This window comes from Gouania willdenowi, chromosome 3 (assembly GCF_900634775.1).
Source record: "Gouania willdenowi chromosome 3, fGouWil2.1, whole genome shotgun sequence".
NCBI lineage: Eukaryota > Metazoa > Chordata > Actinopteri > Blenniiformes > Gobiesocidae > Gouania > Gouania willdenowi.
This window is the reverse complement of record NC_041046.1, coordinates 43,343,428-43,369,773: the sequence shown is the minus strand read 5'-3', so window position 1 is coordinate 43,369,773 and position 26,346 is coordinate 43,343,428. Positions and strand designations below refer to the sequence as shown.

The following is a 26,346-nucleotide window of genomic DNA, read 5'->3' as shown; positions in this document are numbered from 1 at the left end:
AGCACGTACCTTGGAAGACTTCCACATCCCTCCGCTCGCTCTCAGATAATCACGCTCCTCTCCAGGAAGAAAAACAAATATTTTTGTGCACTAAGTCCAGAGGAAATCACTCGTCTCAGAGGAGTTTCCACTTCACGACCCAGTCCTTTGCGCTGTAACTTTCCGTCTGAGTCCATGTAAAGGGATAGAGTCATTTTTGAGGTGTTTTTTTCTTCTTCTTCTTCTTCTTCTGATGTCGCTTCAGCTCCAAAAATCATTTCTCCAGCTGTTTGAATTTCCTGTGCTTACAGTAGCTCTCTATGGTTTCACCAACACGAGGCTTTGTTTGGCCTGCTGTGGAAAATCTAGAGTTTATGTGTATAGTAGATGAGACTGAAGTCAATAGCCCTGCTTTATTTAATGTGTGTGTGTGTTAAATGCTATATCGTATGAATATTGATTAACGTGGTGTTCTGTGGGTTATTGGTTATTATTATAGGCTAATTCTAGCAGCAGGGAATGTTAATAAAGTGTGGTTTTCTCACAGAGGGACTATACGGTTGCTTTGCCTACAGTTTCTGTCTCTAAATAAAAATCTGCCTCCTACATTAGTGCAAACAAACGTTGAACTTTATTGCATAACAGCACAAAGATCACATACTACCTACCGTTTGTGTTATTGACTGGTGGAACTGATAAAGTGCGAATGCATAGCCTGTGTTTGTGTCAGGTTTGGAAGCACGCACAGGTTTCAAATAATGTTTCATCTTGGTTCTTACCGGTAATTAAAGTTAGATCTAACAATTGTTCTGGATATAAAAGTATATTTTAATGTGCAAAGCATCAGCTGTGTGTGTGTGTGTGTGTGTGTGTGGGGGGGGGGGAACTGGTTGTATTTTGGAGCAAAAGATTGTGTTCATTGTATTTGTGCATAAACGAAGTGTGTGTTTTTTTGCCTTCTGTAGAAGAAATATTTGCTCCACTCACTCATTCTGCATCATATCGTGCCAAATTCAGTGCGTGGCTGTGCGCATGTGCGTGGCTGTGCGCATGTGCGTGCGTGAAACGTGCAAAAAGAAGCTTGTTAACTGCTGCTGGAGTAAATGTCAAACTAAGATCTCTGTTGCTTTCGTTATGTTGCTATGTGCGTGTGTGAAACGTGTGTGTGGAGGTTTTGTTTTTGTGTTCAGGTTAGACCAGGGGTGTCACACTCGTTTTTGCTCAGGGGCCAAACACAGTGCAGTTTGAGCTCAAGTGGGCCACAGATTAGTTAGAAATAAAGTGCAATTTTACCACTAATGCGCTCTAGATTTCACTTCCACGTGTAACTGATATATACAATTTAAAAGGCGCCGACAGTATCCAAGCAATAAGTGACTGCAATTGGTCAACACAAAAATCCTTGATTTTGTGGCTGTTTTGTAATTTAAAAGAGTTTTGTGGGAAAATGCTTGAAATTCAGAAAAAAAAAAATATTTCCACAATTTGCAATAAAAAAAAGACTGCAGTCATGTGATAATGGCACTGACTGCAGTACCATTATCACACTGCAAATGTCATTTTATTAAATTTGTGTATTTGGAGGGACAAAGATAGCTACAGCTTATGTATTTGGTAATTTATGCAATAATTCATGTTTTCTCTGTCATTTTTACATTTTACTGTGGGCCGAATTGAATTATCTAAAGGGCCGGATTTGGCACCCGGGCCTTGAGTTTGACACGTAGGTTTATACAGTATCAAAGTGTGCCAATTTTGCTCAATACTTTTGTGCGTAAAACGTGCGTAATGTGATTATTCAACTGCTGGAATTGGCATTGAAATTCTTTCTTTGCGTGTGAATGTGTGTGTGGAGAGGTCAGGGTTTTGGAGTTTGGAGCTTTTTTCTGTAATACATCATCATAATGTGTCTGCACTTTCGTGCGTAAAACGTGTGCTTGGACGTAATTTCACTTGTTTTTTTGTTTTTTTTTTTAGATCTAATTTGGGGAAAACATGTGGCCAGGTGGAAAGCTTTGATTGTTCAGTCAGGACAAAGACGGTGATTTGCTCACTTTCGGTGAGTGAAAGATGCAATAAAATGTTTGTTTTTGAACTGCTTTTGGGAAGAACGGGACCTGCATTAGTGAGGATGTTGGAAATTATGTGTAAATGCGCTGATTTTAGCGTGTGGTAGAAGGTGATTGTGTGCGTAAAACGTGTGCTTTTAGTTTCATTTCACTTGTTGTTTAGTGTGCGTGTGTGTGCGTGCGTCTGTGTGGATTTTTTGTTTTTGTTTGCTGTGGAGAAAGAGTGTTCGGGTTATACAGTATAGAAGTGTGTCAATTTTGCAGAATACGATAGTGCGTAAAACATGCGTAATGAGATTATTCAACAGCTGTAATTGTTCATTGGAAGAAGTTTTTTTTGTGCATGAGTACGTGTGGGTGCGTGTGTGGAGAGGTTAGAGCTTTGGAGTTAAGCTTTTTTCTATAATACATCATCATAATGTGTCTATTTTACTCACTGGTTTCGTGCATAAAACGTGTGTTTGGACGTTATTTCACCTGCTGATAATTTATCAATTTTGGTGAGTGAAAGATACAGTAAACTTTTGTTTTTTAACTGCTTTTGGAATAATTTGGCGAGAAAAGGACCTGCATGAGGGGCGATGTTGGAAATTATGTGTAAATGCGCTGATTTTGGCGTGTGTTAGAAGGTGATTGTGTGCGTAAAACGTGTGCTTTTAGGTCATTTCACCTGTTGGGGTTCAGTGTGTGTGTGTGTGTGTGTGTGTGTGTGTGTGTGTGTGTGTGTGTGTGTGTGTGTGTGTGTGTGTGTGTGTGTGTGTGTGTGTGTGTGTGTGTGTGTTGGATAACGTATACGTGTGTTTTTGTGTTGTGCCGATAAAGCCTCTGCTGTGCCAATCGGTGGCTGCATGTGATATGTGCGTGCGTTAAACTCGTGTTGGGAGTTTGGATCACCTGCATGTGGGGCTAAAAACCCAGCGCGCGCTCACGTGCACGTCACACGTCAGTCTGAATAGATTTGGAGTTTGTGCTGTTTTTCCTGCTGATGTCGGTTCCGTTGCCTTTACTCGGGCTCTTGTCCAGCCCGCACAGAGACTCCGTCACCCCCTCCTCCATCTCCATGTACTCCGCTTTGTCCCCCAGAGACGAGCCCGTCGGCGAGCCTTTGAACCTCCTCAGAAAGTCCGGGAAGTATGGGCACACCGGGGGCATGCTCTCCACCACCGGGGCCTGGTCCTCGTTGTCCGTCTCCCGGTGGTAAAAGTAGTTAAAGTTGGACACTATGACCGGGACCGGGAGCGCGATGGTCAGGACGCCCGCGATGGCGCACAATGAGCCCACGATCTTCCCCCCCACCGTGATGGGCTTCATGTCTCCGTAGCCCACGGTTGTCATGGTAACTACGGCCCACCAGAACGCGTCCGGGATGCTGGTGAACTGCGAGGTGGGCTCGTCCGCCTCCGCGAAGTAGACCGCGCTGGAGAAGAGGATGACCCCGATGACCAGGAAGAAGATGAGGAGAGCCAGCTCCCTCATGGACGCGCGCAGTGTGTGGCCCAGGATCTGCAAACCCTTGGAGTGACGCGACAGCTTAAAGATCCGGAAGACCCGGACCAGGCGGATGATCCTGAGGATGGCGAAGCTCATGGCCTGCTGTCCGTTGTCCTGGTGCTGGGCCAGGTCAGTCCCCAGGGTGATGAAGTAAGGCATGATGGACACCATGTCGATGGAGTTCATGATGTTCTTAAAGAATGCGGCTTTGCTCGGACACGCGAAAAAGCGTACGATGATCTCGAAGGAGAACCAGATGATGCAGACCGTCTCCACGATGAAGAACGGGTCGTTGAAGGGCGTGAACCCGGGGTCCGGGTCACTGGAGTTGACCCGCGGCTGCAGGTACTCCTTCTCATCCCTGAACTCAGGGAGTGTCTCCAGGCAGAAGATGACGATGGAGATGACGATGACGAGCACGGAGACCACCGCGATGCCCCGGGCTGGGCTCGAGCTCTCCGGGTACTCGAACAGGAGCCAGATCTGCCTCTTGAACTCATCCTCGGGCAGAGGTTTCTCCTCCTCCTTCACGAAGCCTTCATCCTCCCTAAACTTCATGATGGCCTCCTCCCCCAGCTCATAGAACTTCACCTCCTCAGAGAAGATGTCGAACGGGACGTTGGCGGGTCTTTTTAGCCTCCCCCCGGACTGGTAGTAGTACAGGATGGCGTCGAAGCTCGGCCGGTTCCGGTCGAAGAAGTACTCGTTCCTGAGCGGGTCGAAGTAACGGATCCTCTTGTCCGGGTCCCCCAGCAGCGTGTCTGGGAACTGGCTCAAAGTTTTCATCTGGGTCTCAAACTTTAACCCGGACACGTTGATCACGACCCGCTCACAGCAGCTGGACTCCACGTGCACGCGCTCATAGCCGGAGCGGGGCCGGCGGTCCGTGATGGACACGGTCTCACCTCCATCATCACCACCACCACCACCACCCTCCTCCTCCTCATCTTCATCCTCCATGCTGCACTGGAAGCTCGACCTCTGACCCTCCTCCTCACCCTCCTCTTCCTCAGCTCCCTCCTCTTCCTCCTCCTCCTCCTCTTCCTCGATCATGATGTCGTCCTGGGATCCGAGCAGCGCGAGCTCCGAGTGGCGCAAGTCCCGCGTGCGCCTCCACCGCCGCTTCCTGCGCTCTCTGAGGACGCCCTCCTGCTGCTGTGAGGAGGAGGAGGAGCGCGAGGCGGCGCTGGTGGAGGAGGAGGCGGCGCGAGACGGATGCAGGCGGTTGCCATGGAGATGCGCTCCGGAGAAGGTGCTGGAGGTGGACCCTCCGCCCCCCTCGGGTCCTCCAGCCTCTCCCGCCGCTCGGGACTGCGCGTGCACGGCCTGTCGTTCCCGCTCCCGTTCCCTCTCCCGTGCACGCGCCTGCGCGTACCCGTAGGGCAGGTGACCGCCGCACGCGCCGTCCGCGCCCACCATGGCAAACTCCATCTCTCTTAAACCGTTGCTACACCAAACTATACAGCAGAGGATGAAAGTTGCAGCCGTGCGCGCGCCTGAGAAAGCGAGGCTGCATGGACCAATCACACACAGTCACAGGGACGCGCGCACCTTCATTAGCTCCATGCCGTGCGCGCTCCGTGCGTGCGTGTCACCAATTATTCCATTATTTCAGTTTTATGACATCATTAGTAGCAGCACACGCACACGCGGCTTGTCCTCTCACGCGCACAGCATCCCTGAATGTGCGCTGCGTGTGCTGTCGGTGTGTCCGCGGACCATCAGGTGGTTATTCCAGCAGTGATCCGTGCGCGTGAGGATCCGTGCGCGTCCATCATGGATGAAATGAAACGATGTGAAGGATCGACACGAGCTGCAGGAAGAGAGAGGAAGATTTAATGGTGCGCGTTTACATCATCATCATTATTATTCACATGCCTGTTATTATTATTATTATTATTATTAATAACATTATTACTATCAGTATTAGTGCACATGTTGAGCACAGATTTCACACTCACGTTGCTGATCTTCAGTCCTTCCTTTAATCCGTGCAGGAGGAGGAAGAGGAAGGTAATGAAGAGGAGGAGGAAGAGGAGCCAAGGTGAGGAAGGATGCAGCTGCTGCTCTTCGTCCTGATTTCGGAGGTAAAATCCTAGAATCCACGCAGTTCCCTCATGCACGCGGTGACGCACACTTGTTTCGGATCAACAGGATCTGTCAGTGATGATGATGGTGATGAAGATGATGCTGCATCGCTGCTCGAGGATGAAGCATCAGTGACAGATCCAAAGTTTACCTCCACAGCTCCGAGCCTCAGTCTGTGCATGTGCTCTATCTCTATCTCTACCTTCACTCTGTGGGTGCCTCCCGGTGCGCGTGCGCGCGTGCGTGCGTGCGTGTGTGTCTGTGGGTGAGAAAGTGTTTCGCTCTCAGTGCGGCGCGCGGTCCTCCCCCAGTGGATGGAGACGGTCACTGCGCAACGTGCTGCAGCACGCGCGTGCGCATGCACACAAAGTAACACACGTACAGCGACATACACACTAATTCAGTGATTTTTGTCGTTATTTTTCTTGTGTTTTTTGTTGTCATCTTGTGTGTTTTCAGACTAATTTTGTGTATTTGTTTTAGTCAAATTGTCCAACATGTGCATATGATTAAGACTGTGAGGAAACTATTTAGCAGTTTTTATCCTATGATGAAATTAATCCTAGATTAAAAGCGGTTAAAAAAAGAGAGCGAAAATGTTCATGAGGTAGTGTACATAAAGTAAAACTAAAACCAAAATAAATCAGTCACTCAAAAGACAAATTTCCAATACCATGGGAAATCTTTACAACAGCTTTAGATTGTGCAAACTTATTAATCTCATTATAATTAAATATTTTTCGCAAATTTTTCAGTGAAACTGTAAACAAAAGTTACCACTTACTGTCCTCTAGTGTTCTAAATGTGAATAGATGGCGTTCAGGTTAAAAATAAACCAAAACAAACTTCAAAATAAAAGCAGTGTTTTCCTTTGTTTTTGTCCCTTTAAATGTAAAATGTCCATGAACCACTTTTGTAAAACCTGAGTGAATACACATGGGGTCAGAAGTGGTTGTGACCTTAAAGAGCAGGAACGCACAGAGCTGTAAAGTGTTGTTGCTGATCAGTGATCAGAGACAGTTAGTGATCAGTGATCAATTCAACTTTATTTATATAGCGCAAATTACAACAAAATCATCTCAGTGTGCTTAACAAAATATAAAGTCTATAGTAAGAATAAGAATCCAACACGATCCACATGAACAAACATTTAGCGACAGTGGGAAGAAAAAACTCCCTATTTTTTATAGGAAGAAATCTCCAGCAGAACCAGGTTCAGAGGTGGAGAACATCTGCTTCCACTGGTTGGGTTAGTGAACAGAAGGACAAACAGAATAGGATAGAAGGATAGACCATCAGTGTCCCAGACTAGTTGAGCCCCAAACCAATGATTAGGAACTGCCAGCTCCAACATCAAGACACCTGAAAAAGAAAAGTGAGAAAAGGGCGAGGAGAAGGCACGCACTGCAGAAAAACATGATACACTATTAGCAGGTAAGCCCGCATGGTTTTGGGCTTCGTTTTTAGTGGTTAGGTTAACGTCAAACATCTTCCACTACAGACGAGACTTTGTCTTGTACTGGAAGCACATAATGATTGAAGCGATCATTACAGACGAGACTCTGTCCTCTTTAAGTTAACGCTATTGTACGGTATATGCTTTAGCAAATAAGAAGGCTTTGAGTTTAACCGTCTCACGTAATGGCCTGTGCTGTTGACCATTACGTGTAATGGTCAGTGATTGTGAGCGTTACAAATGTGACCATGTCAGTTTTAGGTTATTGCTATTATACGGTATACGCTTTAACGAATAAGTATGTTTTGAGTTTAGCCATTTTAGATTTTACAGGAGGCCAATACTGGAGAAATATGCTCTCTCCTGTTTGTACCTATTAATAATCTGGCTGCAGCATTCTGATGTAACTGGAGACTTTTCAGTGAGTTATTGGGACATCCTGACAGTAGAGAGTTACAATAATCTAGTCAAGATGCAGCAAACGCATGGATTATTTTTTCAGCATCACTCTGGGCCAAGATATTCCTGATTTTAGAGATATTACGGAGGTGGAAGAAAGCTGTCCTTGTGATTTGTGTAATATGAGAATTTAAGGATAAGTTAGTATCAAAGATGACGCCTAAGTTTTTTACTGTGGTGCTGGGTGACAGAGTAATGTCATCCAGAGACACTATTTGCTCTGATAATTTATCTCTGAGGTGTTTTGGACCAAATAAAATCACTTTGGATTTATCCTGGTTAAGAAGGAGAAAGTTACAGCTCATCCAGAATGTGATGTCTTTAAGACAAGCCTAGAGTTTTTATATTGGCCTATATTTGGACAAATCACTTGGATCAAGTAGGTTTTTTAAGGAGAGGTTTGATTACAGCGGTTTTAAAGGCCTGTGATCAATAACCTGTTATTAAAGATGTGTTAATCCAGTTCATCATATTAGTGCTATTTAGTGGAAGAACATCTTTAAATAGTGGAGTTGGAATTGGATCTAAAAGACAGGTTGTTGGTTTAGAAGCACTAACTATTGAGGTCAGTTCAGATTGACCAATTGGAGTGAAACTCTGTAAATAAGAGCTGCATGTTGGGGATATTTCAGGAGCTGCAGAAAGCTTTGTTTAAGAAGGGGGCTGACAGAAATAGAGGGTTCAACAGAGCTGTGGCTTTTGGCTACAGTGTTGAATAGAAACCGAGGATTGTTCTTGTTTTCCTCTATTAAAGTTGAATAATAGGAAGTTCTAGCTTTGCGGAGAGCTTTCTTATAAGCTAACAAACTCTCCAGGTAGTATGAACTTCTACCATGTTTGAGGAGAGCCACTTCCTTTCTAATTTTCTTGATGCCTGTTTTAGAACACCCAATTCAGATTTCTAGAGTGACCTTTTTATGAAATATTGTCTTCTTTTTAAGAGGAGCAACAGCATCCAGAGCTGTGTGCAGTGAACATTGCACTGTTGACAAGGTCATCTATTGTCTGTGCCGTAAGACATTGGTTGCTACTCTCTGTTGAGATATCATATGTATCAGAGGTAAGCAGTGATGGAGCTAAATCTTTAAATCTAGCTACAGCTTTTTCAGACAGTGATCTACTATAGTGTACTCTTCTCTTAAAAATTAAGCAGGCTGATATTCTACATTCAAAGGATAACAAAAAGTGATCTGAAAGAATAGGATTTTGAGGATATATTGTCTAGATGTTAGAACAAGGCCCAGGGCATGATTAAGTTTGAGTTGGTTTGTTTACATGTTGTGTAAAGCCGATTGAATCTAATAGCGAGGTAAATAATGTATTTAGGCTGTTGTTTTCATCATCAACATGAATGTTAAAATCACCTACTATGATAGCTTTATCAGTGCTCAGCACCAGATCAGTGAGAAAGTCACAGAGGAGGTTTTGAACCGGTGGGAATTTAATCGAAGCAGTGGTGGAGGCGTTTTCCTGGCGGTTGTTTCAGTCAGCTTAAATGGACTGAGTTTGTCTCCCTTTTCAAATGAGAGGTCTTCAAAACAATCGTGGAGAGTAAGCAGGGGGGATTCCATTTTCCATGTTTTTCTGTCGTCCGCTTCTGCGGACGACAACCTCAACCTACGATGGCAGGCGTGGTGGGGAACCGGACAGTTTTGAACCAGGATTCTCCCAGGGAATTGTGTTGATGTCACATGGAGTACTCTGGAGGTAGGATGACAGCGCTATTGACTGTGGTACGACCGTGTCTGTATACTTGGTGATTAAATCATCTTTCTTCTTTAGCTCGTTGGAAAGGCGTCAAATCTCTAGTAGTTTGGTAATTTCTTTGTTGGCGTTTAGTAGCAAAATGTCGTTCTCTGATGCCAAGTGAGGAGCAGCGTCTCCACCGTCTGTAGATGCGGCCATCTTATTCCAGTGAATAATAGAGAACCAATCAGAGACAGTTATTGATCTGATCGGCTGATTCTGAAGCTCTGGTTCATTGCTTTGAAAGCTTTGGGCCTGACTCTGATTACAGTGATAATAGGTTTTTCTGCAGGTGTCTCTGCAGCTTTAACAGCCTCAGCCATGGATTTACAGCCTGTTCACTCCACTCCATTGGATTCAATCTGCACTCACTCTAATTGAGACAAGATGGTTGTTCCAGTCCCAGACATTCTCAGAGGAACCATCGACATCTGCTGAGGCTTCAGGAGGATCAGCCGTTTGAAACCAAGAGGAAACACAGAGCTTTACTGTATCTCCTGCTGATGTCACAAAGAACCCAGAAAGTGTCCTGTTCATCAGACATCTGAGGACATCAGAATACAAAAAGACAGGACAAGACAATAAAAAAAACAAGAGAAGAAAGAACAAGACAAGACAAAACAAGAGAAGAAAGGACAAAACAGGACAAAATAAATTAAGAAAGGACAAGGTAAGACAAAACAAGAGAAGAAAGGACAATACAATGTAGAAAAGACAAGAAAAGACAGCATAAGACAACAAAGGATAATATAGAACAAGGCAAAACAAAAGAGGGCAATGTAGAAAAAGACAAGATAACATTAAAGAAGACTGAACATTGCCAGACAAGACAATGTAAAATAAGACAAGAAAAGATGGACTAAGACAACAAAGGATAATATAGGACAATGAAAGAGAAAAAAAGAGAAGAAAAGACAAGACAAAACTAAACGAGAAGACAACTTTGTGAAGGACAAGACAACACTGGCCATGTTTACATGGGTGCTTTAATTCTTCTTCAAAGCAGAATAAAAGTTAATTTAGTTCACCCCCGGTCCAATCAGAGCCTTCCCAACCTCCAGACCTAACGCGGAAACCGGTTGTCTATGTAGACCTCAATTTGGGAATTTCTATTTCCACACAAACACAAAGCAGAACACTTTAATTTCAAATGATTTGATTCTGAAAAAATAATTCCAAATTAAAAAAAACCATGGCTATTTAAGAAGACTGGACATTACAAGACAATGTAGAAGAAGACAAGAAAAGACAGCATAAGACAACAAAGGATAAGATAGGACAAGGCAAGACAAGGGCATGAAAAGAAAAAAAGAGAATTAAAACAAGACAACGCAAGACAAGATAAGACACTACAGTTCAAGAAGACAAGACAAGATAGGATGATTCACAAGTCAAAAGACAAAACAAAATTTGGCATTAGGCAACATAGGATAGGGTTGGACAAGACAAGACAGCATAAAAAATATAGGAAACAATAGGACAAGAAAAGACCAGATAGGTTAGGATAAGACAAGACAAGCAAAACCAAGAGAAGATAAGGCAAGACAAGACAACATTAAAGAAGACAGGGCATTGCAAGACAACGTAGAATAAGACACAAAAAAAAGACAGCATAAGGCAAGACAAGGGAGGACAATACAAGTACACAAGACAAGATAAGCCAAGACAGTTCAAGGAAAGATAGATGATGCAAGACAAGAGAAGTCGAAAGACAAAATGTGACAAGTCAACACTGGACAACATAGGATAAGGTTGGACAAGACATGACAACATAAAACAATATAGGAAACAATAGGACAGTAGAGAAGACAACATAAGACCAGATAGGTTAGGATAGGACGAGACAAGCAAAACCAAGACAAGATGAGATAAGAAAGGACAAGGTCGGAGAAAAGAAGATACAGCAGGAAAGGACAATATGAGGATGAGAATAAATAATTGAACAAGGCATTTTACACACAAGGATTCACATAATTAAAAAGTGTAACAAATAATATTGAAACAGTTTACAAATCAAAAAGAATTTTAAAATCACCAGTAAAAACATTACATCAACAATAAAATGATTAAAAATCTCCTTCTCAGTGCCTGACTGGAATGACAAAAATCAGTCACTATTGACTTTACAACAGTTTTAAAGAAGTTTGAAGATATTGTGTCAAGGCAACACGTTGATGGATTTAGCTGCTTTGTTGTTCTCCATTTACGCTAAACTTTTCTACAACATCTCAGTCTTCCTCCAAGGTGTTTCTGTTTGTTTGGTTTTCCCTGAGTTTTGATTGGAGCCTCAGCATCTATGACATTATTACAGACTTCTGTCAAGACAGAAAAATAAAAGAGATGACAATAGAGGATATGAGAGGACAACGGAGATTACAAGATCACAATTTCATTTAGCAGACGCTCAAAAAACCAAAAGCTTTGTTTGAGGCTGAACTTCTCTGTGCATCTTTTTTTTCTTCTGACACTAAAAGCTGTTGGATGACAACTTTAATTAATTAATGTCTTTAATTTTCCATCCCTGAGCCTTTTCCCTTGTAGGAACCCAAACATGATGATGAGTATACCTGGGAAGCCTGTGCTCCAGCGTGGGAGGAAAGGCCTTGAGCCACGAGCTTCTCCGTCCATCTGAGAAAAGACAAAGATCTGAAGTCAAGGCTGAAAGGCTTAAAAGGATTTACAGAGAACAGCATTTAAGCAGCGCAAAGAGAAGGGGCTGCAGACGAACCCACCATCGCTGAAGACAGCAGAACATCATCAGGTAAACGCTTCATTTCACCACCTAACGTCCCATTAGGATCCAATCAGACGTCTGTTAAAGTCAATCAATAGATGATTAGTCGTCATCATAATTCCTCATGTGATGGATCTGAGTCTGTATCTACGAAATAACAGTGTTCTTTATAGAATACATTAGATATTTATGCTGAAAACAAAAACAAATAAAAACATACATGAGCAGTGATTATAACATATTTCACATTGTGTTTTTAAAATCATTTTTCAATATTGTTCATTATTCTTCTTTATTTTTGCTGAGGTTTTGTTTTTTTTGCGTGCGTGTTTTTGAAGTCATTTTGTGCAATTAGACTGAGGGCTGCATGTGGCTCATGTCACATTTATCCTATATTTATATTATTATAAATATTATAATAAAATGTAAGAATAATTATATTGGAATTAATTGTAATAGTTTATATGATATAAATATTATTATTTAAAAAAGATAATAATTGAGTGAGTAAAAAAAACAAAACTTAAATGAGTAAAACAACATTGAGTAGGAAAAAACAGTCAAATATATAAAAGCAGTTAGAAGAAATATTAAAATAACATATTGTAAAAAAAAAACATTTTAAAATATAAATAAAAAAAATAATAATAAAAAACATGAATTCTAATCAATAATAACTGATTGAATAAAAAATATATAAATCTGTTGAATCTCAGAGGAATCTGTGTCAGGCTCTGATAAAGCAGCCGTGGTCGCCCTGTTGGTCCTGATGCTGAGGATGCTGCTGGTTGTCATGGTGACGATGCTGTCCCTGGGGGGTGCGATGATGATGCACGGCTGCAGCTTCGGCTGTCAACCCACCAACGTCAGCATACCAGTGGAGAGCTGCGGCCTCACCAAGTCTGTGGTGACCACGGTGTGTGTGGGACAGTGTTACCACCAGGTGAGAAACACACACACACTTTGGGTGGGGGTCAATTACATTTTTCAATTACAATCACATCTTTAATTATTCATGTTTGATTAAATTTCATTACGATTACACTGACCAGCATTTTTTTGCATTTACAATTAAAATTACAATGGTTATTTACCCCCTGAAAGTCGATTACAATTAAATCTGCAAGCTGCGATGAACGGGACCACACACATGTCGGGAAGTAGCTCCCATTGAGGTGTGTTGCATGTCAGGGTGTGGCAAAAATGTTAAAGTGTTGAGATGTATTTACCATTTTTAAGGATTATATCACAAAATTTCCCGCAATTTTCTGTGCAAATGCAATGTCTATGATTTCCTTTTACCAATAGGTGGCGCTATGACTATGAATGACGGTTGGGTTAAACCATAACTGGAGGTGCTTGATTTGTTTCTGTGTGGGTGTAAAACAGATGTAAACTATTAGACAATAAGGTTACATTGTGTAATATTTGAGAATGTGTGTTTTTGGTAGAAAGAAAACAGTATTTACTGAAGTAATAGTTCTTCAGTATACTGAAGAATTCTGACATCATCACTGTAAAGAGTGATGATGTCAGAATTTTGCAGAAGCTCTACAGTGATGATGTCATCAGTCCAAGCTGGGAGCCAATACAATATTCAAGGGGGCGCCATTGAGTCATTTTGCCATTCACATGTGAAATTCCCCCAAAATATCAAATTGTTTGCCATTCTTGATTTGCGTATGAATATTCATGAGTTTGTGAACGTGTTTAGGCCCTCAAAAATGTGATTATTTTGCTGTAAATAAAATAATAATAATAATAATAATAATAATAATAATAATAAAAACAAGTTGCATTACAGTAGGGTCCTATGCACCGTTGTGCTCAGGCCCTAATTATTTTCTCAATTACTATAGTTCAATTACAATTAATCAACAATTACTGAGCCTTTAATAAATAACCCTTATTAAGCATAGCCTTCCCCTTGTGTTAGCTTTCTGTTAGCATCTCTAATGCTAGCATGTCAGTTTGACCCATGTCTTAAATCAGCTGTAAAATAAAGTAAAAAATATTACCTATCATCTAATTAGTTTCTCATCTATTAATTGGTTACCTTGTTAGGCTTCCTAATCAATGACAATATTGGTATTAATATTTTTGGTGTGGGCGTCGGAGCTTTTTTTTATGTCACTAGACCCTGAGATTTATATATATTTTTAAAAGGTAAAGAAGTGACAGGTAAACTTGATATGAAACATATTTTAATAACTATTAACATTGTGTGACAGGTTTGCCATTAATTAAATTGTAATTGACAATTGTCATAGAATGTTAATGCAAAGTTAAATTACAGAGTCAATTATCTGAACACATTTACAATTCAAAATTACGATCAGCAACAGATATTTTCAATTACGATTATATTTATAATGATGTCATGATTTTGATTAATTACCAATTATGCAATTACAATTATATTTGACCCTTACAAACACACACACACGCACACACACACGCACGCACACAAACACACACACACACGCACACACGCGCACACACACACACACACACACACACACACACACACACACACACACACACACACACACACACACACACACACACACACACACACACACACACTAACCTATCTGTGTTTTTGGGGGTACTGTCCAGGACTCCGTGTTGCTGAGCTCCAGAGTGTGGGACAAACAGAATAGCTGTAATGGTGACTGGTTCTATGAGGTGGCGTTTATCGACGGGTGCCCGCTGGCCGTCACCTACCCCGTGGCCAGGAAGTGTGAGTGTACGGTGTGTAACCCTGGGAACACGTACTGTGGACCTTTCCCTGGAGACATGCCCAGCTGCCCTTCACTCATCTATCTGACTCAGTTTGGACAATAAACACCTTTCATTCACACCCATTGGTTTTTGTCCATATTTAACCAACGAAGGCCTCCAACCAATAAATCTGCATTATAAATATCACAAAAACAGGTAAAAAGGACCAAATAAGGGACTTAAAAACACACATAACCACAGATTGTATAATGTGATTGTGTAGTTTCAGACTCAGATACAGATGAAAATGATTAAAACAGACCAAAGGTACCGTAAATCAGAATAAAGACTATAAAAAACTAAAATGATATGAAAATACAGACAAAATTGCAACATTTTCAACAAAGAAACAAAACCAAAAAAACTTACTTATGTGGCTACATAAAGGACAAAAAAACAGGGAATAAAATGACTAAATCCAAACAAAAAAGTAAAAACAAACTAAGGACAAAAAAGTAAAATAAAATGACAAACACAGACTACAATTATTTAAAAAATAAAATAAACTTACTTAAAGAGATTAAAAGGACGTTGAAAGAAAAAAAAAAAAAAAACAGACCAAATACAAACTGACACAATGAGTTAAAAACAGAAACTAAGACAAACTAGACAAGCAAAAAAATATAAAAAATAGAATCAAAAATAAGACTAAAAACAAAAAAGGACAAAAACAAAATAAAATGACAAAAAACAGGTTAAAAGCACCTGAAAACAAACTATGACGATATATAAAACAAAATGAAAGATAAAATGACATAAAAAACCATGACTAAATGAAATCAATAAACTAAAAGCTATTAAAAAAAACCCAAAAGTTCCAATGAATGACTAAGAGTAGCTAAAAACAGACTAAAACAACAAAACACGAATGAAAAACTCCTAGAAACAGAATAAGTTTACTTAAAGACTCTAAAAGAAGTAAACAAAGACAAAAAATAGATACATGATTACAGATTATTGCATTCTTATTGAAAACAAAGTCTCTCCTTCATTTTTACAGTCTGTGCAGTGGCTGGTTCATGTTTTTTTTTTCAACCTTTTGACTCATGCTTTCACAGATGAGTGGAAGAGTTGTTGTTGCTGAGGCTGAATGACCTCTGAAGTGACCTCTAAACTCTAATATTTGCTGAGCTTCAGGGTGTCGTGCTGACCACAGGAAGTCAGCCATTAATAAAAGCAGGCCACGCCTCCTTTTCTGACAGCCGCAAATGAAAACTGAGTGTGTGCAGTAAATCAGACACACTCGTTGATCGGAGACTCTCCTCAGTATCAGCAGAAAGATGGAGCGCCATGTGAGCCAGGACCCTGAAGTTAACCTTTATTTATCACCACAGCTTTAGTCCATTTAACCCTCTTAAAACGTTAACATTGACTGTGATTTCATTTCAGACTATAGCTGTTCAAAATATTAAATATAAATATAATAAATGCAACAAAAACACAAAACTACCACAAAATGAAAAAAAAAACACACAAAGCCTTTGTTATTTCCAGTGTTAGTGCGCTGATTGGTCTTTATTCTAACTTAGTGGTGAAAAAGTACACGAAATGACTCAAAAAAAACTTCAAAAATAAACAAAATGACAAAAAAAAAACACACAAAATGACTTCATAAACAGACAAGATTATGGAAAAATACACAACATGATGGGAAAATACACAGAAAATGACAGAGGAATACACAAAATGACTCCAGAAACACACAAAATGACTCCAGAAACACACAAAATGACTCCAGAAACACACAAAATGACTCAAAAAATACACAAAATCATTCGAAAACACACAAACTGATGGAAAAGTACACAAAATGACTCTAAAAACACACACACACACACAAAACAACAAGAAAAACACACAAAGCTTTTGTTGTTTCCTGCGTTAAAGCTCTGATTGGTCTTTATTCTAAATGTTGATCATGTGACCCTTAGACCAGACGATCACATGTTGGTGTCCTCTGTGATGAAAGTTGTCGCTTCTGTTTTAGTGAAATTCGTTATGTAATGATTGATTTTATATTTTGTGCGTCAGCGATTAATCAAAGTGTTGCTCTTTGCAGATAAAACACAAACAATAGTTTTAACCTCAAATAGTCGCTCATCAATACGTGTTCTGGTTATTCTTATATTTTAAAGTATAATATTAATATGGTAACAATAATAATGTTAGCATCCTTAAAAGATGCTGTAAACTGTAAACATGAGATATTTACTTATTTCTGCAGCTTTTTTCTTATACATCAACATTGTGAAATAAGCTTCAAATTGCTTAAATAACAAAAAAAATTACATATTTTTAATGTTATAAAATATGTGTATTATATGTTATTAAAATATGTGAAAATAGTTAATTAACTGATAAAAGTTAAATGCTTTTAGTTCAAATATCTGATGGGAAAAATAAACTAAAACATGTACAGTTTATATAATTTCACGGCTGTTTTTATTTTTAAAAATTGTAAATTAAGCAAAACAAAAATGGTCTTTAAATGTAAAAAAATAAACTCAAATGTTAAAACCTTATAATTAATGAATCCAAACTTTTAGATAAAATAAAGTTTATTAGAGTTGCTTAAATGACAAATAAAATACATATTGTTTTAAATGTTGAAAAAATGTGTATTATATTATTGCAATATGTGAATAATTAATAGATAAGTTTTATATTTTTTGTTCAAATATCTGATGGGAAATATAACAAATACTTTGTCACTAAAACATCTAGTTTAGCTAATTCCACAGCTGTATTTATTCTTCAAAATTGTAAATTAACCAAAACTAAAGTGGTCCTTTTATGGTAAAAAAATAAATAAATTATAATCTGATTTTTTTTTTTAAACTTATTTATCTGAATTTGTAGATAAAAAATAAAGTTTTTTACGGATGCTTGTATGACAAATGAAATACATATTGTTTTAAATGTTGAAAAATATGTATTATATATTATTAAAATATGTGAATACTAATTCATTAATAGACAAAAGTTTAAAATTTTTAGTTCATATATCTGATGGGAAATATAATAAATACTTCATGTATATTTATCACTAAAACATCTGGTTTAGCTAATTTTAAAGCTGTATTTATTCTTTAAAATTGTAAAGTAACCAAAACAAAAGTGATTTTTATATGGTCAAATTTAAATATATATATAAAATCTGATTTCAAAACCTTATTAATTAATCCAAATTTGTAGAATTTATTATGATTGCTCAAATGACAAACAAATATTGAAACATAAAAAAACAACATGTATATTTAACACTAAAACATCTACTTTAGTTCATTTTTCGGCTGTATTTATTCTTTAAATTTGTAAAGTAACCAAAAAAAAAATGTTCTTTATATGGAAAAAATAAAATAAAAATGTAAAACCTGATTTTTAATAACTCATAATTAATGAATCCAAACTTTTAGATAAAATAAAGTTTATTTCAGTTTAATATTGTGTAAAAGCACACAGAGAACAATCCTGGAGGGGTTTTTTTTTTTCATATGAAAGTCTCTAAGTTGCAAACTTGTTGCAGATGATTTCCCCTCCTTCCACTTCCACCTGCTCGTAGAGCCACTTCCTGTCACAGCGACACTCCACGCCGCAGCGCCGGGAGCCGCACTCTGTGCAGGGGTAGAAGCAGCCCATGCAGTCCACGTCCAGACAGTCACACAGATCCTTCAGGTTAGAGAGCAGACGGCCATGGCTGTCGTACACACGGCTCTTTGCTCCCAGAGACTGCCTGGAACACACAACACACACGTTTCAAAATAAAAGCACATCATCAAGTTGGTTTACCCAAAACAAATCTCAGATATCCCAAGAAAACAAAATGTTGGTGTTATTATTATTGTGTATCTTTGTCTACACGTCACATGGACGTAGCTGATGTGAACACCCGAGTCTGTTACCGTAGCAACGAGCTGTGCCAACAAGAAATCAGTCACCACTTAAACCTGAAGTGGGCAACTGGTGGCCCTGGGTCCACATGCGGCCCTCGATTTAGTTTTGTGCTGGCCCAAAAATAAAATCCAATTAAACACACAGAATGATAGAGAATTCACAAAGTGACTAAAAAAAACACACAATATGACTCCAAAAACATACAAAATGACTTCAAAAACAAACACAATGAATGAAAAACACACAAAATAACATACAAATACACAAAGTGCCTCAAAAAAACACAACAGAAAAATACACAAAATGACTCCCAAAACACACGACATAATAATACACAAAATAATGAAAAACACACAAAATTACAGACATACACAAAATGACTTCAAAAAACCCACAGAATAACTCCAAAAACAAACTAAATAACAGAAAAATACACAAACTCCATCCACAAAATTACAAATAATTGAAAAACATACAAAAAAAATATTTGTGGCCCCGCCCCCTGATAGAGCTCTGACTGTGTTTCTGCTTCCGTTTCAAACACTTCTACACATCAAACTGTGTTTTTTTTTTAACTCTCCAACTTTATTTGTAACATAAACAGTTTTTATTTGTTTTGCACAACTCATCAAAGAAACATTCATTTTAAATGCTTTACATTAAACTAAGAAAAAGCACTAAAAGCAACACAAAATAAAAGAATCAACACTAAGCACAACAAAAGGACGAGTTAGGAACATGTAGGGTTGGGCTCAATTATAATTTAATGCTAAACTGGGGAACCATGTTCTATGTACAGTTCTACACATATGTAAATTATTATTCAAATATGTTTCATATCAAGGTTTCTCACATTTTACCACATCAAAAAATTCAATCAATGGGTAAACTGACTAAAAAACACCCACACCAAAAATATTAAAACCTATTTTTTTATTGATTATGAGGCTTAACGAGGTAACCACTATATATTTGTTTTTAGTATATTTTACAGCTGATTTAGGACCTGTTAGCATTAGAAATGCTAACATGAAGCTAACACAAGAGGATGGTTAACTTTTATTAGGTTATTTATTTCAGGCTCAGTAATCGTGATTCATTGTAATTGTAGTGATTGAGAATGTAATTGTAATTGACTTTCTGAGGATACAAAATAATTGAAATTTAATTGTAATTGGGAAAAAATGCTGGTCACCGTAATTGTCATTGAGCATTGGTAATTCCAAACGCATTTGTAACTGAAAAATGTAATTGACCTCAACCCTGGCAACATGCTAACACAGTGAAGCTAACACGACAAAGCTAACACAACGAAGCTAGCACAGCGAAGCTAACACAGTGAAGCTAACACAGTGAAGCTAAGATAACCAAGCATTGAAAGACAGAAAATGTTCAGTTCTCGTGGCGTGTAGCCGCGGCGTTAGTTGCGGGTACGAATCTGAAGTTGGCGATGCGCTCCATCTGACGACGTCTCCTCAAACGCTTCCTGGGAACGTTGTTGTCGGCCGACGGGTTGGTGTGCACGTGGCCCCCGGTACCAGCGCCCGACGGTGACCTGACAAACAGGTAAGTTCTCCTCAGTAACGTTACAACATCCTTCCTGTTCAACATTAGCTCCGCCTTCTTTCTTTGTTTAATGTCTGCATGCGCTGTGATTGGAGGAGCCCCCTCCTGCAGTCAGTGGCGTTAGTTACAGACAGGAGAGAGAGGACGTGCCAGCTGAGGAGACGCAGAGGATGTTATAGTGATTCCCAGGAGGAAAAAAATCCACCAGAGACACGAGCGACGACAAATCCAATAATATGAAGGTGAGTCACTACTAACGACGCTCTCTGACTCATCAGACACTTAAACTTTATAATCAGGCCCTGCCCCCTCTCTACACACAGTACATGTACTGTATGGAGGGCATCATCTTCCATGGGGTGGGGGGGGAATAAAAGAGAGCTGCAATGACCAATCAGAGCAGAGCTGCAGAACAGGAAGTTGTGACATCCTGAGTCTGGATCAGTGAGTATTTATTAACCCATATTTCCTTTATATCAAGAATGTCAGAAACACAAACTAGTGAACTAGTTTAAGCCTTTCTTTGCCCTTACTAGTAAACATTTGAGATCGCGAGATACTGGGAGGGGGTCGCCAGTAACTGAAGGCTCAAACATACTCGTGCAGACTGTCCGCTCTCCTCAGAGCTTAGGCTACGTTCACACTGCAGGACTTAATGCTCAAATGCCATTTTTTGCCCCGATGCGACCTGTATCTGATCTTTTTATGGCAGTCTGAAGGAAACAAATCTGATTTTTTAAAATGTGACCCAGGTCACTTGAGTATGTAGTCCCAAATCCGATATATATGTATCCAATCTTTTGCTACGCGACTGCAATGTGAACGGTCATGGCGGATTTACTGTGCGTTTGATACGTTGACGTCATTATTAACAGCTGGAGCAGTGAGTTGTGCGCTGCAGGCTGTGCGCTCTCCTCTGATCACCATGGACCAGAAAGGCTTGAAGTATCAACTGTTGAATCAATCCTTTTTCTGCACAAGAACATGAATTATCCCTTTATTTGATACGTGAATTATGTAAACAGATCCAATCCACTTTTTCTTGCCATATTTTTGCTCTTTTAATGCATTTTTGCTACAGTAGACAGTATAAACTCAATATTGACACAAAAATATCACCAAAACGTTTGTTTCCTATAGAATCAGCAGCTGGATTCGCTGGAATACTAGTATCAGGTGAAAATCTGCATGGCTGCAGATAAAATAGTAAATAACAGGATAATTGTGGAAATTTCAAAAGAAAAGTTTAACACAAATATTACCATGGTAATACATCAATGACGAGTGTCTCACCTGTCTGCCTGCTGCTTTCCACCTCGACTTCCTCGTCCTCCCTGAAACAACAGATCAGAGCTTAAATACTATTTAATAATCACTTTACATCGTTCTGAACACTCGTTTGTTCACAATAAAACATACTTCAAATGACGGCTGTTTGATTTTTCATTCATTTTCATCATCTGTCACAAAATAACATGGTCACTAATAGAAGTGTAACACCAGCTTTCAGTGCGATCAACGTTTTCATCTCTCCAGCTGAATGTTAACGTGCCATCATGATGGATTTAGGAGCAGATCTATTCTCTATAGATCTATAGAAGGTCAGGGGCAGAGGTTCTAAAGCTCACCCTCATCCCTCCTCTCTTGTTGTCTCGTCGCTGAGCAGTGTCTCTCGCTCTCTCTCTCTCTGCAGGTGTCTGCACTTGGTTTGTGACGCTGGATTCCTTCAGCGTGACGCCTCGTTTACGTAACTCAATCTGTGGATATGAAAGGAAGGAACGAGTTAGTGATTTACTCTCAGCTGGAAGTCAGTCTGCTCACTCTGTGTGTGATAAACATGAACTGAGGAAAGAGTCTAGAGAAGAAACGAGGCTGATTTTCTGCCTGTAACACACATCACAACGACAGAAAAGTTATTTTCTGCTTTTTATGAACACTGTATCTGAAGAGTCTGAATAATTAAATAATGAATTCATTTTCTCTTTTTGTTGTAGATTTGGGGTTTGGGGTGTACTTTTGTTGTAGTTTTACGCATTTATCTTGCGTGTTTTCATTTTTATTGTATGTTTGTGTATTTTCTTACAGTTGTTTCTTTTGTTTTTGTTGTAGTTTTGTATTTTTGCAGTGGTTTCACATGTTCATCTTGTGTGTTTTTTAGTTGCTTTGTGTATTTTTCCACTTTGGTGTCTATGTGTTCTAGTTTTGTGTGTTCTTACAGTTGTTTCTTGTATTTTTGTTGTAGCTGTACGCATTTATGTTGTATGTTCTTGAAATTATCGTTTTGTTAATTTTTCTGGTACTTTTGTGTATTTTTGTGTGTTCTTACAGTTGTTTGTGTTTTTGTTGTAGTTTTGTGGTCATTTCACGTATTCATCTTGTGTGTTTTTGGAATGGTTTTGTGTATTTTCTTTTCAATAAAGGAAGTGCAAGTGAGTGTCCGTGTGTGTCTGCGGTGCAGCAGAAAAATGCAATCTGGGTGTGTTTAGATTCACTTTCTGTATTTTTGTTGTTTTTTTTAATCAACTTTTTTTGTTGTAGATTTGGGGATTTTTAAGTTTGTATTATGAGCAAACGTAACAGAAACCTAAATGCCTGCATGTATCATTTAAATAAAACAAAAACCACACAGGTCCTAAGACTGAGCCTTGTGGAACGCCGTTATGAATAAACAGCATCCACGACAAAAAAAACAGAAGCATAAACAGAGGAAAAGAGCAAAAGTATCATCCGTGCCTTTGAAGAATCCTGTCCCTGATTGAAAATGCTGGGGATGGCGTCCTCTCTCAGAAACTGTTTCCCATTGTAATCGCGGAAGCAGTCGCTCTTGAAATGTTCCGAGCACAGACACGTGTTGGCCGTGGGCGTGAAATCTTTCATCCCGAGGCTTTGAACCCATTTGTTGACCAGGTCGGGTTTGCTGAGAGGAAACCTGTGGCACAAAAAGGATGAAAACTAACGTCACCCGTTCATTTATCGCTTTGATTTCATCACCAGGACCAGGAGTGGGGACACGAGGTATTTCATCAAAGTTCTTCAAGATCCAGGCCTACAGTTTGAACCTAGTTTACCCAAGCTGTCCATGACCACGCTGGCTTTTCCCATATAATCAAACTCTTCTCAGCTTGATTATATTTTTAAATTGTCAAATTGATATCTGTCCACAAAGAAACATGTAATCTATTTTCCTTTCTTTATTACTTGATCGTATCATAAAATCAAGATTTTAGGAGCTAGATTTTTCCCAAAATATGTGTATTAAAAATGAGTTTGACCACATCCAACACAGTTTAACAACCTCTATTTGTATAGCTGCTGAATGAATAAGGCAGAATTGAATTTTCCTACTTGTCAAATGACTAAAAAATTAAATAAAAAAGCAAATAATAAATCAAGCACATGCATCAAATATAATTATTCTGTCATTTCTTGAGGAGAAAAACTGTTAATAACAAGTAACTCTAAAAAATAATACAGTTGGAGACTTGTGTGTGTGTGTGTGTATATATATATATATATATATACACACACACACATGTTTGTTAGACTTACTTTTTCATCACGGCAAACCCCAACAGAGTTGAAAATCCTTTTACTTTTTTACAGAATCCCATTATTTTGGTGTGATTGTTATTTTGAGGGGTAAATGTCGCCCCCTGTGGTCACAGCTATCAGTGCAGAACGACTTAAAAATGAGTGCAGTGTGTTACTATTTCGATTTAAAACACGTTAATAAACAGATCACTTGTGTTTCATAGCATTTCTATAGCGCATAATAATCAAATGAGCCTCCTAAACATCGTTAAACGCGAACAAATCAGCGTCGTACAGTACGATTGTTTTCGGAAAATTAGTCAAAGCTTTTGGCCTAAATCTATGGTATTAAGTGAAACCCACCTGTAAAATCTGGTTTCAGCGCCTTTGACGAACTTGTTGTTGCATCCCACTGCAGCGCAGATCACAGGCATGGTTATAAAACGATTATTAAACGATTTTAAGATGGAGGGAGCGACCAACAACAACCACCGATGTAGCAGTTTTGCTGCAACACTTCTTCATGAACCAGTCCGTGTTTTCACTGCGATCTACTGCCAACTAGCGGCTGATTGAAGAACTGCATTTCAAACGACGCACTAAGCACCAATATACATTTACATAAAAATATTAAAATCTATATAATTTAATTCTCTAAATAAATTTGATTTAAATATATAAATCAAATTAATTTTTTCTTGTTATTATCATTTAGTGATTTACATATTATTTATCTTTTTTTACATAAAAATATTAAAATTTTTTACATTATTAAAATATGTTTCATTATTTCTTTAAACTAACTTAATTTAGATATATTTAAAAATTGAATTTCATTTTATTCTAAAATTGTTTTTTTTCTTATGTATTAATGCAAAATATTAAATTAAATATTAGATATTGAGTATTTTAAAGAATAATAATGGAATTATATTTAAATATATAACTTATTGTAATTATAATATACATTAATTTTATTTTAATAGTGATTTACAAGTTATTCATATTTTAATAGTAATAGTTTGGACAACAGCACTAAAGCAAAAAACAAATCACAAACAAAAAATAAACTACAACCAAATTGAAGAAAATATTTCCCCTCCCAAATTTATCAAATAAAGAAAATAACTTTAGAGAAACTAAACTCGAAACAACGTTATGCTCGGACCAATTTAAAAAGTATGTGTATTTCCATTTGTAGGCTGTTTTTTTTTTGGGGAACTGCTTTGATAAAACGTTTAAACAAAGTATGAATATAATGCAGTTTTTTTTTTTTTTTTTTTAAATGTACAAAAGATATATTTTTGAAAAGTACACAAAAAATTATATCTCTAGTCATTTTTTTTGTTTGTTTGTTTGCTGGTTTGGTTTTTGTTATGTGTTTCTTAATTGCTCATTTAGAGTAATTATTATTTTATTTTATTGGATTTTGCATTTGTTAATGGTGAAGAATGGCTTCTTCCTATCTCTTGTCAAACAAGTCAAATATGTATTATGTTAAAATTTACTGACATTAAAAAAAACCTTTGCTTCAAGGAAAAGTGAAAACAATATGTAGACAATAACATGGACAATACTGCCAAAGAACTGCTAAATGGAAAAGTAATGCAATGGTTTAAGTTCTACTTGGAGGATCAAAGTTATTTTCTAATCATTGTAAACTTTGAATCTGACAGATTACCAATGTCCTGTGGGGTTCCTCAGGGATCTGTTCTTGGACCTCTTCTGTTTAGCCTTTATATGCTTCCTTGAAGACAAATTTTACAGAACTGTAAGGTTGATTATCAGAGCTACACAGATGACACACAACTATATCTATCACTGAACCCAGATGACTATGGTCACATTGAGGTGTTGTGTGACTGTTTAGAAAAAGTAAACTGCTGGATGAGTGAAAACTTCCTGCAACTAAACCATGACAAGATGGAGGTGATTGTCTTTGGAAACCATGAAAAGAGGACTGCTGTCAGCAATTATCTTGAGTCTCGATCTTTAAAAGCTAAAGACCAAGTCAAAAACCTTGGTGTTCTGATTGACTCAGATCTGACATTCAGCATCAGATCAAATCTATCACAAAAACATCTTCTACCACCTAAAGAACATCTCCAGAGTGAAAGGTTTAATGACTCAGAAAGATCAGGAGAAACTGGTCCATGCTTTTATCTCCAGCAGACTGGACTATTGTAATGGTCTTCATCAAACATCTACAGCTGGTTCAGAACGCTGCAGCTCAGATCTTAACCAGAACAAAGCGGTCAGAACACATTAGTCCAGTTTTAAAGTATTTACACTGGCTCCCAGTCAGCCTCAGAATAGACTTTAAAGTTCTGCTGCTGGTGTATAAATCTGTGAATGGGTTTGGTCCAGAATACATCAGTGACATGTTAGTCAGGTATGAACCCAGCAGGTCTCACAGATCTATGGACACAGATCAGATAGTGGAGCCCAGAGCTCACAGTAAACATGGTGATGCTGCTTTTAGTTGTAATGCTGCAAAGAAGTGGAACAAACTGCCAGCAGAGCTGAAGTCAGCATCCATTGTGAACATT

The 26,346-nt window shown here is 38.6% G+C and overlaps 3 protein-coding genes across 4 annotated transcripts in view; 1 reads left to right on the top strand and 2 right to left on the bottom strand.

The window, feature by feature from the left end:
• Nucleotides 1–5,007, bottom strand: part of kcna4 (potassium voltage-gated channel, shaker-related subfamily, member 4) — a 46,788-nt gene extending 41,781 nt beyond the window's left edge. The window contains exon 1 of the mRNA XM_028475262.1: nucleotides 10–5,007. Coding sequence (XP_028331063.1) covers nucleotides 2,985–4,970 — 1,986 coding nt within the window. The 5' untranslated portion in view covers nucleotides 4,971–5,007 and the 3' untranslated portion in view covers nucleotides 10–2,984. The remainder of the gene's footprint in view (nucleotides 1–9) is intronic.
• Nucleotides 5,008–5,115: 108 nt separating this feature from the next.
• LOC114480845 (gonadotropin subunit beta-1-like) lies at nucleotides 5,116–14,885 on the top strand. The gene is made up of 5 exons (XM_028475272.1): nucleotides 5,116–5,380; nucleotides 5,537–5,626; nucleotides 11,815–12,049; nucleotides 12,739–12,965; nucleotides 14,642–14,885. The coding sequence occupies exons 4-5, from the start codon at nucleotides 12,792–12,794 to the stop codon at nucleotides 14,867–14,869; spliced, it is 402 nt and encodes a 133-aa protein (XP_028331073.1). The 5' UTR covers nucleotides 5,116–5,380; nucleotides 5,537–5,626; nucleotides 11,815–12,049; nucleotides 12,739–12,791; the 3' UTR covers nucleotides 14,870–14,885.
• A 3,331-nt stretch (nucleotides 14,886–18,216) lies between these two features.
• arl14ep (ADP-ribosylation factor-like 14 effector protein) lies at nucleotides 18,217–24,332 on the bottom strand. Of its 2 annotated transcripts, none has more exons than XM_028473001.1 (5): nucleotides 24,161–24,332; nucleotides 23,000–23,195; nucleotides 21,895–22,023; nucleotides 21,560–21,600; nucleotides 18,217–18,539 (listed from the first exon to the last, which is right to left on the bottom strand). In XM_028473001.1, the coding sequence occupies exons 1-5, from the start codon at nucleotides 24,229–24,231 to the stop codon at nucleotides 18,311–18,313; spliced, it is 666 nt and encodes a 221-aa protein (XP_028328802.1). In that variant the 5' UTR covers nucleotides 24,232–24,332; the 3' UTR covers nucleotides 18,217–18,310. The 2 variants fall into 2 exon arrangements, with proteins under 2 accessions (XP_028328802.1, XP_028328811.1); XM_028473010.1 differs by lacking the exon at nucleotides 18,217–18,539 and adding an exon at nucleotides 19,084–20,255.
• Nucleotides 24,333–26,346: the final 2,014 nt, after the last annotated feature.